Source organism: Vitis riparia, chromosome 4, assembly GCF_004353265.1.
Source record: "Vitis riparia cultivar Riparia Gloire de Montpellier isolate 1030 chromosome 4, EGFV_Vit.rip_1.0, whole genome shotgun sequence".
NCBI lineage: Eukaryota > Viridiplantae > Streptophyta > Magnoliopsida > Vitales > Vitaceae > Vitis > Vitis riparia.
The window spans coordinates 7,039,336-7,051,097 of NC_048434.1; the positions used below are offsets into that span (position 1 = coordinate 7,039,336).

Genomic DNA, 11,762 nt, shown 5'->3' on the forward strand with positions numbered 1-11,762 from the left:
TCCTTCAATCTGAACACTATCCTAATAAACACATTGTTAATCAAACGACAACACAACATGCTCAGTACAAAGGGAAAAGAGAAACTGGAGGTGATGTGCGAATGAGACCCAAAAAAAACACCCTTGAATTCCTCTGCAACTCAGTACAAAACCCAAATGAATTCCTGGAAACCAATGAATTTCAATCATCAACGTCTTTATTCTGTGGGATATTTAAAAACACTCTCATATTTTTTACAGTTGCTTCAGAATAACAACTTGTCAAATAACAATAACAAACAACCCCAGAAAATCATCTCAACAATTTTGATTATGCTTCAAAGAAACCAAAGACAACTTATTTGTACCAAAAAAATGTTCCTCAAAAGTTTACTCAAGAATTCCCCAAACTTACAAACAAACAAATCAATTAGCACCATCTTCCTCATCCAAGCACCATCACTGGCAATTCACAATAGTAGTTAAGATAATGAAATTCAATTGCTTAAGAACCGGTTGCTTTTTAGATAGGAAATGGAAATCTATTAAACTGGGGAGAATAAAGAAAAAGGAAGAATAAGTGGGTTCTTTCAATATAGCAATAAACAAACAAGAAGAAACAAACAACCCAATCACAAGCCCTACTTACTCAAACAATAATGAGAAGAAACATTAAACATCTTAAGCAACCTAGCCCATCTCATCAAAATTAAAACACACACGCGTACATGCACACACACAAAAAAAGCCTTCTTCATATTAGAATGCCTTCTTCATATTAGAATGTGCGACCCAACTGAAGGAGGTGCCCATACCCCAAGAGAAATCTAACCCTTGTCAAATGATCAGAATGCCTAGATAGCTACTATCTTCATAGGTATAGAAGAGGCCAAGAGATAATGCTTTCAATAGAACATGAGCCTCCATTCTGTGATTAATTAGAACTAATGACTTCTACAATATTTGACCAAAAGCAACTGGTTGAACACAAGCATGATATGTGCTGACTTAAAATTCTCTAACCTTTTCTCTTTTACTCTCAAGATGAATCTAGCACGGTTCTCCTAATCATTACTATTAATTTGATGATAACAAATTACTGTTAGCCCAAGGGTTCTCCTAATCATGTTTTGATGATAACAAACCATGGTTAAGTTACTAATTGGTTTGAATTATAAAGAATTTTACGTGTTAATTTGGATATTCATCAAATGACCTAATGGATGCAAGATCAAGATTTTTGAAAGACCTTTTAATCATAGGAAACATATGTAAGATGAATGCATGGGTGCACTTAGGATTTTCATATCATTTCATGCAATTTTGAAAACTCGGTTTATGCATTAAAGTTATATTTATATCAAAATATGAGTTCTATTTTTTCTTATATAAGTAAAGACATAGAGAAAAAAATATATTAGAAAAATGGCACCTTAAGGCTAACCCAAAAGCATACAGAGGCATCAAAAGGCATGAACAAAAGAAGAGGGGATACAAAAATCACCAGCCTTCATCTAGAACCTAACCAATCAAAAAAATTGAATAAAGGAAGAGGACCTTCATTTGCAACCAACTTAGTCCAAAACCAAAGGTTACATACAAAAGAAATTTTCAACCTATGAATCGAAAACTCCTCATTTTCAAAATATGAGTTTTATCAAATGAACCTTAGGCAAAACGTTTCAAAATTGACATATTATTTTACCCAAAGACCTTACCTAAGTGCTAGAAACAAAAAGACCAAAAAAAGATAGGTTTTTAGGAAAAAAATGGTGAACCGGTCGAGGCACTGGCCAACCGGCTAGGGTATCAACCGACCGATTACTCCTTCCCGATTGAGGTCCGATCGAGAGATGCAAAAAACACTCCCTCTCTTCTAGTAGCCTTTCTCTCCCAGTTGAGAGATTTGCCTTCCCGGTCGAGGTTTGGTTGAGGCCTAATCGAGGTCCAGTCGAGGGTAACGGTCACCTACCAAGCATTTAATGCTCCAACAGCTAATGAATCGGTCGACCCCCAGCTCGACCGATCGAGGCTGCTTTTTGGTTTTTTGACTCCCGAGGTTAGAAACCTATAAATTAAGAGCTCACCTTCATTTATGAGTAAAAGAACACCTACATTTATTTGTTTACCCACTTATTCTTGCCATAAAAACTCTCATTCTTTTCTTGGTACATTAAATCTTCATTTGCATATTCTTTAGTGCACCTTTGTGATTCATCCTAATCTTGAGTTGTATTTGAGTCATTGTTGAGTAAGGCTGAGAGATTCAAACTTGTTAATTGAGTCTTAAAATCTTCAAGTGAGTAGAGACTTGAAGAGATTGTGTAAGAGTCCATTGGAACCAGAATCCAAGTGTAAAAAGTGATTAGAAGTTTGGTTGAACCTTCAAGTATAACTGGAACCCTCACTCGGTTAGGAGCTTGAGGAGAGTGGGTGTAGCAAGGAAGTGTCGAACCACTATAAATCTGAGTTTGCTTTTATAACCTTATCTCTTTATATTTGTGCTTCTTGTGTTTAAAAAGATTTTTTTTTTTTAAACTCCAATTCACCCCCCTCTTGGGTATTTTTATCTACTTAGATTAGCCCTTTATTTTCTCAATTACCAATGTACCATAACTTTTTATTGCAATGAAGGTTTTCAATTAAGCCCTAATTCAAATTTAAGGGCACCTCTATCTCTCTATCTCTGATATTTTTGTCACTGGTGATAGAGGCATTTGTCATTGATGCTATAGCTTGTATTCACTACCTTTGCAATGTTTTACTTCAATAGGCCAAACCATTGGCCAATGCAGGTCCCACCAAGAGCATTTCTTGGAGGGTTGAGTTGTATATAGTCCTAACCACCTATATTTTTGCACAAGTTACTACTCTCAAGATTTGTATCTGCATGCTCCTGCAGACCAAGGCTATGACCATTGCACCAAACAACGGTGCCATCCCTTCAACTCGATGTGATAAACTAGGATTGATCTAGGGCATATAGTGTTTGACAACTAAAGGCTTTGCTGTTCTAGTTGGATCATACATTGTTTCGGTGTGAGTGTTCTTGTTAATTTTCATAACTTAGATTTCTTATAATGAATGTTTCTGTTCCCCATCCTTGCTCTGTTTGCTCATGTTTTAAAATGAATTTCAATCCTATTATAAGGTTTTCTTCCTTAATTTTATTGTAAATTAACTAATTGCTTAAATGCAAGTATGGGTCATGGATTCAAGGAATAATCATGCAATATATATCATATAACATGCTATATTTGACATATAAATGGGGCAAATGCCCATGACAATAGAAGGGCTAGTCCTTGGCTTGGCTGCACGTTTTAATGATTACATTCTAGGTTTCACATACACTTTTGACCTAACTCAAGTGGCAAGGGATTGAACTTGAACTGTGGATAAAGGAGGTCTTGGGTTTGAATCTCTGTTAGAAAAAAAAAAAAAAATTATGGGTCCACATTTTCTAATGCTAAGAAATGCTTTACATCACATTATTGTGAAGAATACAAATAGATTAATCTTCTTTACACTGTTGATTTCATATGTACAATTCCTTCTCTGTCATGAAGTTCTTCATCTTCATGCATCTCCTATTCTATTAAGTGAAAATGTCCTATTCTATAGACCACCTTCTTCTTCATTGTACTAAAACAAGGGTCTTGTGGGAATTGTTCTTTACATTGGTTGGGGTGTCATGGGTGCTGCCTTCTTCATTAAAGAGACTCTCCTTAGTTGACAGGGTTCTTTTGTAGGCAAAAAGTGTAAGAAGGTGTGGAGAGCAGCTCCTCTATACATCTTTTGGACGGTTTGGAAAGCGAGAAATAGATTGACCTTCAAAGATGATGTGCTTTCGATCTAGGGACTCAAATACTTTTTTGTTTTTTCCCTTTAGTCAGAGGCAAAGTTGTTTATAGCTGATCACCCTCTAACTTTGGTTAGTTTTTTTGATTGGTTGGGCTCTAGTTAAGGTTGTTTTTTGACCTGATTGGGCGTTTATTTACTTGTAGTTTTTGGCCTGTTTGACAGTGGGTGTATAGGTATTGTATACCTTGAGTTGCTCTTTTGGCGCCTCTTTTCAATGGATCTTTTCTTTACCTATCCAAAAATAAATAAACAAAATTTATGGGTCCACATTTTCTAATGCTAAGAAATGCTTTACATCACATTTCTGTCAACTCAAGGAGGGCTTTAACTAGAGTTTTAATTAAATCAACTCAAGGAGGGCTTTCATGAGGGTGGTGAGGGTACTTAGGTGTGAAATGGCACCAAAAATGGGGCCTTTCTGTCAAATATTTTCACCCTTTCCTATCCTTAGGGCCTCCTGTCCAATTTTTAGACAAGGAGGTTTGGGGCTCAGGGGCTTCCCTCAAAGCATGCTCTTATCTGGGAAGCAGTTTAGGAGAAAATCCTAGCCATTGATCAGCTTATGAGGAGAACACAGTCCTTGGTTAACAAATGGTCATTATGTAAAATAAAATAGTCAGCATATCATATTCTCATTCATTATAGCAAGACTTCTATTTTGGTTCTCTTGCTCTCGTTATTTGGAATGAAGTTGTGTTTCTGCTGCTGCTGCTTTAAAAGCTCCTTTTCTGTTGGCATAGTAGAGGGATTGGTAAGTGATGTAGGAAAGTGAAGAAGCTCACTCCAGTTGCTTTTTTGTGGTGTATCTGGAGAGAGTGAGAGGGAGCAACAACATAATTTTTGAAGAGAAAGTGCAATGGATCAAGTGCTAAAAGTTTTTAACCTCAACTTTCCTTTTCTGTGCTTCAAGGTTATTTTGGGGAATGTCAATGTTTCTTTGTTGGATATCATAGATAGAATTACATAGAGGCTACCATTGGTGGTTTGAGGTTTTCTCTGTTTTTCTATTTCCTTTTGACATTCCTCATGTATACTTCCTGTGCACTTGGCTAGGGCTGCCTTTTTAAGACACTTTGCTAATGAAATTTCTATTTGCCTATCAAAAAAAGTTCCACATTCATACAAGTCCCCAACCAATATATACAACAATATGCCAATAAAAAGAAAAAAGAAAGGGAACCAAAAAACAAGTATAAATATTTACTTGTATGTATGTTCATATTCAAAGTGCCAACCTCCCAAGTACTCATTCATTCAACCTCCAAAAAAGGAAAAGAAAAATAATGAAAAAAAAGACTAATATATTAAGCAAAAGTCTTCATTTGTCATCATCCTGAGGGTCAACATTCAAATCACTCAAATAATACCTTCCTAATGCATGTTGATCAATACTTACATTTAAGATTGTATCTTCCACCGGTGGCTTTGTAGAAACTAGAAAGCATGTTTTATATAGAATCATTCCCACTTCTGCATATCTTGTCTAACTTAAAAGGACATTCTAAACACTTTATCTAATTGTCTGTTAAAAAAACTATTAAAGCTTGAACTTCTGAAAAAATATGTATTTTTTTTAATAGGTATTGAATTTTCTTTATAATATTTATTTAAAAAGTTGATAGGTGTCAGTCTCATATCTATCACAGATGTATTGCTAGATACACCTAAGATGTGATACATAATGGTGATACATGTTGCTTATCATTAAAAACTTGTTTTGCCCTTGAGGCCTGACTCAACTGCTAAAGGTTTGGGAGGGTTTATGTGAGGTTCCAGGTTCAAGTCCCAGTGGGGACAGAAATTTGCCAACAAAAAAAAAAAAAAATCACTAGAAACTTGTTTCATATTGTATATATCTTATCATGAGTTACAAGTTTTTGACAACTATGGTCAAAATATGCAGAAAACAACTCCTCCAATTTAACATGACCTAGAAAGCACATCAAATCAAAGATTCTTATCACTGAACAAGCTTGCTAGACCAGATTCTTGTGTCCAATTTTCTTTAGTGCCGATCAAACTACAGGAATTGTTTTAGCAAGGATCTTTCTAGTCCCTGAGCTTTGCCAGACCTTGAGCTTCTGGATTGTATGGCAACATATGACCCATCAGGACATAGCCAACTTGAGCAGAACCTAATTTCAAGATTCTTACCAACAGTGTCAGACATAGAGAATAAAAATAACCATCAAGAAACATCTTTCCTTTCCTCATCTTCCTTCTACTTCCTTCAGAAAGCAATCAAAAGAGGCCTTTTAATGCTGTATACTTTTCTTGAGCCCCAACTAGCATATATCTCTTTTTTTTCCTCACTTTTTCCTTGGATAGGTTGCGCCAGCAGATGAAAACAGCCGCACCACAGTTTGTTACTTAATCAGTTGATCCATTTCACTAGTTTAAACCCTGTCAAGTATGTGTCAAAGATTAAGTAACCAAGGGACCCAGATCCCTGGTCATCAGGCTTGTAAACCAATACTTTCTTTTCATTGATCAAACTTTCTACTTGCTCCCTTTTTACAACTAAAGGTATTAACCTCTTTGTTAAGGAGCATGATAAAAATTGTGGACCCAAAACTTACAAGTTAATCTCAGTTTTTTACAACGTCTGCAGACCCTTTTTCTTGTTTGGTTGAGGCCAACCCAAATTACAAGAGATCATCTCAATCACATTTCCATGCTAGAACAGAAAGTTGTTTGCACTACTTCAATTTTTGGTTAACATTCCAAGAATTTAACCAAGTGATCTGACAAGTGACTTCAATTTTCCATACTACAGGCAAATACTTGAGCAATATAGTTATCCTGTCCATTATGTTTCTCAACCATCTACCTCAAGCTTCTACAATTACAAAACCACTCCCCAGCATGTCAATAAAGCTATTCTTATCATTCCATTTCCAATAAAAACAACTGCTTAAACTTAAAATTTCAAACTTAAATCAAACTATTTCTGTTGTGATATAAACTACACTAAGAAATCAAATTGGCTGAGTTTATATTATTGAAGCCCCTTCTTGAGATTGAGGTCTGGATATGTTGCTTCTGGCCCCATAATAGCCTGTTTTGCAATACCTTTAATAAGAAAACAAAAATTATATGGCTTCTCACTTTTTTAAATACTATTCCATGTAACTAGCTGGCCCCAAGCAACCATATTTAGGTCTAACTTAAGTTGTACAGATATTACTTAAGTAACAAGCAGCACCAAAAAGGCTTGAAATCTTTCTATTATCCTAATATGTAAATTTGTTCTCCTTCCAACAACTAGCGATGTATGTTTTGGATAATATGCCAAGTTGTCTGTGGAATCACCCACTAATATACATGGACTCCCACTGAAAACCCACATATAGGTGAATGGAAAGGAATTGGATTTCTATAATTCCCTCAAAGAACCAAGAAAAGACAAGATTATGTCACAGAAAACACAGTAAAACAATGACATAAATTCAGCAGCTGATAAGCGAACAATTAACTTAGAAGGCACAAGGCGCACCTAAGATGCAAAAGTCATCGATATAGCTTAGGCTCAAGGCACAACATAAGGTGGTGTTTGAGCAAAGTGAAATGCTACTTATAACGTGTATCAATTTTATAAATATGATAAAAAAATCCAATCCAATTAACAAAAAATTTAAGATTCCAAATATTTAAAAGAAGCATTCAACAAAAAAGTAATGAAACTATGGCGCCTTGGCAAGTGATGCTCTGTATAACCAAGGAGTGGTCGTGCCTTGAGCCTATATACACTTCAAGCGCGCCTTTCACAACTATAATCAAAGGTGCATAATCATTTTTCAATTTTTTTTCCCCTTTTCAAAGAAAAAGAATTTGGCAACTGCTTGTCAATTTAAAAGTGAAACAGTAGCCAACAAGACTAGTGCAGTAGCGATAACTATAAAAAGAAACATATGCTACACATGGTAACTCTATGTCTCTATCTATAATATGCAATTAGCTTTTGCACACAAATAGAAAAGATTGTACTAAATGGCTTCAACTGCCCAGTACCAAGGATTGGGCATCTAGTAAATAAAACGTTTTTAAAACTCTTCAAGACATTAAGAGGCAGAACAACATTGAAGACACCAAAACCCAACAAACTCAAGGACAAAAACAATAATTAATAAGAACATAAAACAAAACTCTACCATAATAAACAGAGAATCAGTTGTCAGGCTTGTCATCTTCATCGGAGGAGTTGACTTGTAGAGGTCCCTTAAAACCATCTTTATTATCACCAAGAAGCTCACGGGCTGCCTTTTCAAGAAAAGCCTGGGCAGCATTTTGAATAGATTGTTTATCAGATGAATACTTCCTCTTCTTTTGACCACTCCTCTCTGAATGCTTAATCTTTGGCCCCTCTCCCCTGCTGATCTCCCTCATACTTTGCTTTTGCTCTGAAGAAAAAAGAAAGAAAGAAAAATATTTAACAAAACAATATCAAAATGGAAAATAAAGTCCTGCCCATTACAAGCAAATGATTAACCACCTACCTGGCGTAAGATCAGGCAAAGAATGTTCAATGAAGCGGGTTGCTGCCTGATGATTTAGGATAGTAGAAGGTCGCAATGGTTCTTCAAGAACAAATATGAAGTTTTGCAATCAATAATACATGAATAAATTACTGCCAACCAAAGTTAATATTCAAAAGCATGACTGTAAAGAGCATTTTCAAACAACAGGATTCTGAATAGAATATTAAAACCCATCATGAATCTCCCATCTCAAATCACACAACAATTGCATTTCCAATTATTTCAAAACAAGATGGACTTCATTCTCTCATAATATCAAAACAAAACAATTTTCAAATAGTTTGGGGAATATTGAATGGGAACAGATGTTGTCCATCATTTTTCCTTTCATTCCAAAACAAAATTGTTATTAGTTTTCCTTCCATTTCAAACAAAATGGTCATACAAAGTGCTTGTTTGGTAGTGATTTTAGGAAACATTTATAACATTTTTAACACTTGAAAATTTTATCATTTAAGTATTAGAAAGATTAGAAACATTTTCTAAAATCACTACCAAACACACTCTAAAAGCCCATTTGGTAGTGATTTTAAGAAGCGCTTCTAACATTTTTAGCACTTGAAAATTTTTATTTTTCAAATGTTAAAAGGGGTAAAAACACTTCCTAAAATCACTCTCAAACAGACTCTAAAACATTAGCTTCAAAATAACCATTACCATGTGACTTGAGATGAGCATTTGTTATCATTACAAACAGTATTTCCAACTGAAAAAATATTCACATATACCTTTATTTGACTCCATTAACCGCTCTAGTTTGTCTTCATACAACCTCAATCTCTCCTAGAAAGGAACATAAAAATTAGGTGAAACAGATTGACACTTCAAAACAGAAATATTCAACGATCATACCCAACAATAAGCAAAGATAACCCTCAAAACATTAGATTAACGTCTCCTACATTATACAAACAAATAAACCAGAAAAAAAAAAAAAAAAAACCACATGACCTAAAACCGGAAAGATAATCAATGAATGAATCCAAAAGTAAAAAATGTATACTCATACATTATGAAATTTAAAAGCGAAAGACAATTCCGCATTACCCATGAACTAAAACTTCGACAGAGAAAAAAAATTATCATAATGAATACAAGTAACATACCAGTTCTGATTTAATAGGATGGTCATCTGGGTTCACGCCCTTACACCTCAAGTTCACTGCAAAACATCAATTCAAGTAAAAACACAACCCAAAGCCTAAAGAGTAAAATTGGGATAAATAAAAAAATAGAATACATGCAAAGAGGGTGGTAGTGGCCTTGGCGAGCGTGAGATGAGCTTGAGCCCGTTGAAGAGGTGGCAATTGGGCAATGACTTGAGGGTCGCAGAGAGATAGGAAGTCCTTCAAATGGGTTTGCATATCTTTGACGTTGGCCAGGGTTCTACCCACCGACTCCATCGCCGATTCTGGCACCACACTGCCCTCCATGCTTCTCACCCACCTGAATTTGCCTCCGTTTCTGGCCACCGGGGCTTTAATAGGGCTTCTGTTGCCCAGCCTTTTATCTCGTGACTCCCACGTGCGGACTCATGACGTGGCATCACTCTTTAAAAATTAATGTTGCATAATGTTTGTCTTATTTTGTCATCAACAAAATTCATACATAAATAATATACCGTTAAAAATATAAAAAATTATCAAAATATCGATAAAACAAAAATTAATCAAAATTTATAATAACAATGCCACTGTTGGACCAAGGTTTAAAATATAAAAAATTATAAAAATATTAATAAAATAAAAATTAATTAAAACTTATTAAAATATTAAAAATTTTTAATAAATAATAAAATTGATATAACACATTTATGCTTACATATTATTTAATTATTTATGAAATTTTTACATTTTTAATAATAAATTAAATGGAATTTTAAAATTATATATTAATGTAAATTATTTGTATTTTATAATAACAAGTTTGGATTTGTCCTGGTGGAAGGTCCACCCTCCCAAATGAAGGGTCTTGAGTAAATTTGTGAATTTGGCATTGCAAGGGAATGGAAATTGAAGATTGGATGGAATTTTCTCTTTTCAAAAACAAAAATTTATTTTAAACTTAAATATGAAAAATAATTTTATTAATTTATTCTTTATCAATACAATGCAAAAATTCCTAAAATGTTCTTCATATTTTCATAGTTTTAAGTATTGCTCCAAACACTTTATAAAAAAAACAACCAAAAACACTTCTAACTTATTCTTAAAGATCAGAGAATTAATCCGGAAGAATTGATAACTATTAACTTGTTTGATTACGGATATTAGTTTGTGGGAGATTTAGAGTGCGTTTGGTAATAATTTTATAAAATGTTTCTACTTCTTCTAACATTTATTTTATTTTTTAATCTTTTAAGTATAAAAAATATTAGAAATACTTCCTAAAATCACTATCAAATACATTCTTACATGAAGTGAATTATAAGTCATGAACCCAATAAATTAATCAATTGGTAATTAATTTATTTATCTTAATTGAATTTTTATAAAATATTTGTGGACCCCGCATTTCGATTGCTCGATGCGTTTCCCACTCGATGGCGAAACTCGATTTTTATTTGAAAAAAATGATTTTTATTTATTGTTTTAAAAAATGACTTGGAGTCGCCACTTATTTTTGTTTTATTTTTAAAAGGGTAAACAAAATAAGAAAGAAAAACCCTAAGTGTGACTCCTTATTTTGGAAAAGGCGGCCTGTGAAAAACCGGATCAGGTTCGGGGGTCAGGTTACTTATCGGGAAGGTACGGTAAAGACCGTAGCACCCCTCTAAGTCCCTAAAAACGGGTCTCTACTAATAAAGTGAAGCTGACATGGCAATCGATGAAGTAATCAATGAACAATCAGCATGATAGCACATATGAGAATCACAACATGCATAAAGGATGATCCGAGTGAGAATGGGTACATACCTGGTGAGCAAACGGCAACGCACTATCATAAAATGAGGTTAGTGAACAAACACAGAATGATTATATGCATATCAAGGATCCAAATAAATCAATCACATACAGTTAATGGATCAATCAATCAGTCAATCAATCATAAGATCACATATGTAGGGCCCCCACCAAAGCCCGTTTTATTTTCGAGTGAATTAATTTCGTAAATTCTATAATTAAGAATTACGAAAATAAATTCACACTTATTTAAAAACATTAAAAAAACGAAGAAAATTTGAAAATGTCTTTTTGGAAGGAAAATTGTAGCGAATTTTTTTATTAAAAGGATGGAAAATGCTTAAAATCAAGGGGAGATAATAATAATAATAAAATAAAAATAAAAATAAAAATAAATAAATAAATAAATATAAAAGAATAGAATAAAAAAAATAAGATAAGAATAATGCACACTTAGTGGAAAATGGTAGGAACTGAT

The 11,762-nt window shown here is 34.0% G+C and overlaps 1 protein-coding gene across 3 annotated transcripts; it reads right to left on the reverse strand.

Annotated features, from left to right (window-relative positions):
- Positions 1-175: 175 nt before the first annotated feature.
- Positions 176-9,843, reverse strand: LOC117913176 (nuclear nucleic acid-binding protein C1D). 3 transcript variants are annotated; one of them, XM_034828130.1, is made up of 6 exons: positions 9,622-9,843; positions 9,488-9,543; positions 9,110-9,164; positions 8,340-8,420; positions 7,995-8,243; positions 176-441 (listed from the first exon to the last, which is right to left on the reverse strand). In XM_034828130.1, the coding sequence occupies exons 1-5, from the start codon at positions 9,812-9,814 to the stop codon at positions 8,011-8,013; spliced, it is 618 nt and encodes a 205-aa protein (XP_034684021.1). In that variant the 5' UTR covers positions 9,815-9,843; the 3' UTR covers positions 176-441; positions 7,995-8,010. The 3 variants fall into 3 exon arrangements, with proteins under 3 accessions (XP_034684021.1, XP_034684022.1, XP_034684020.1); XM_034828131.1 differs by lacking the exon at positions 176-441 and adding an exon at positions 6,628-6,901; XM_034828129.1 differs by lacking the exon at positions 176-441 and having other exon boundaries at positions 7,725-8,243.
- Between the last annotated feature and the right edge of the window lie 1,919 nt (positions 9,844-11,762).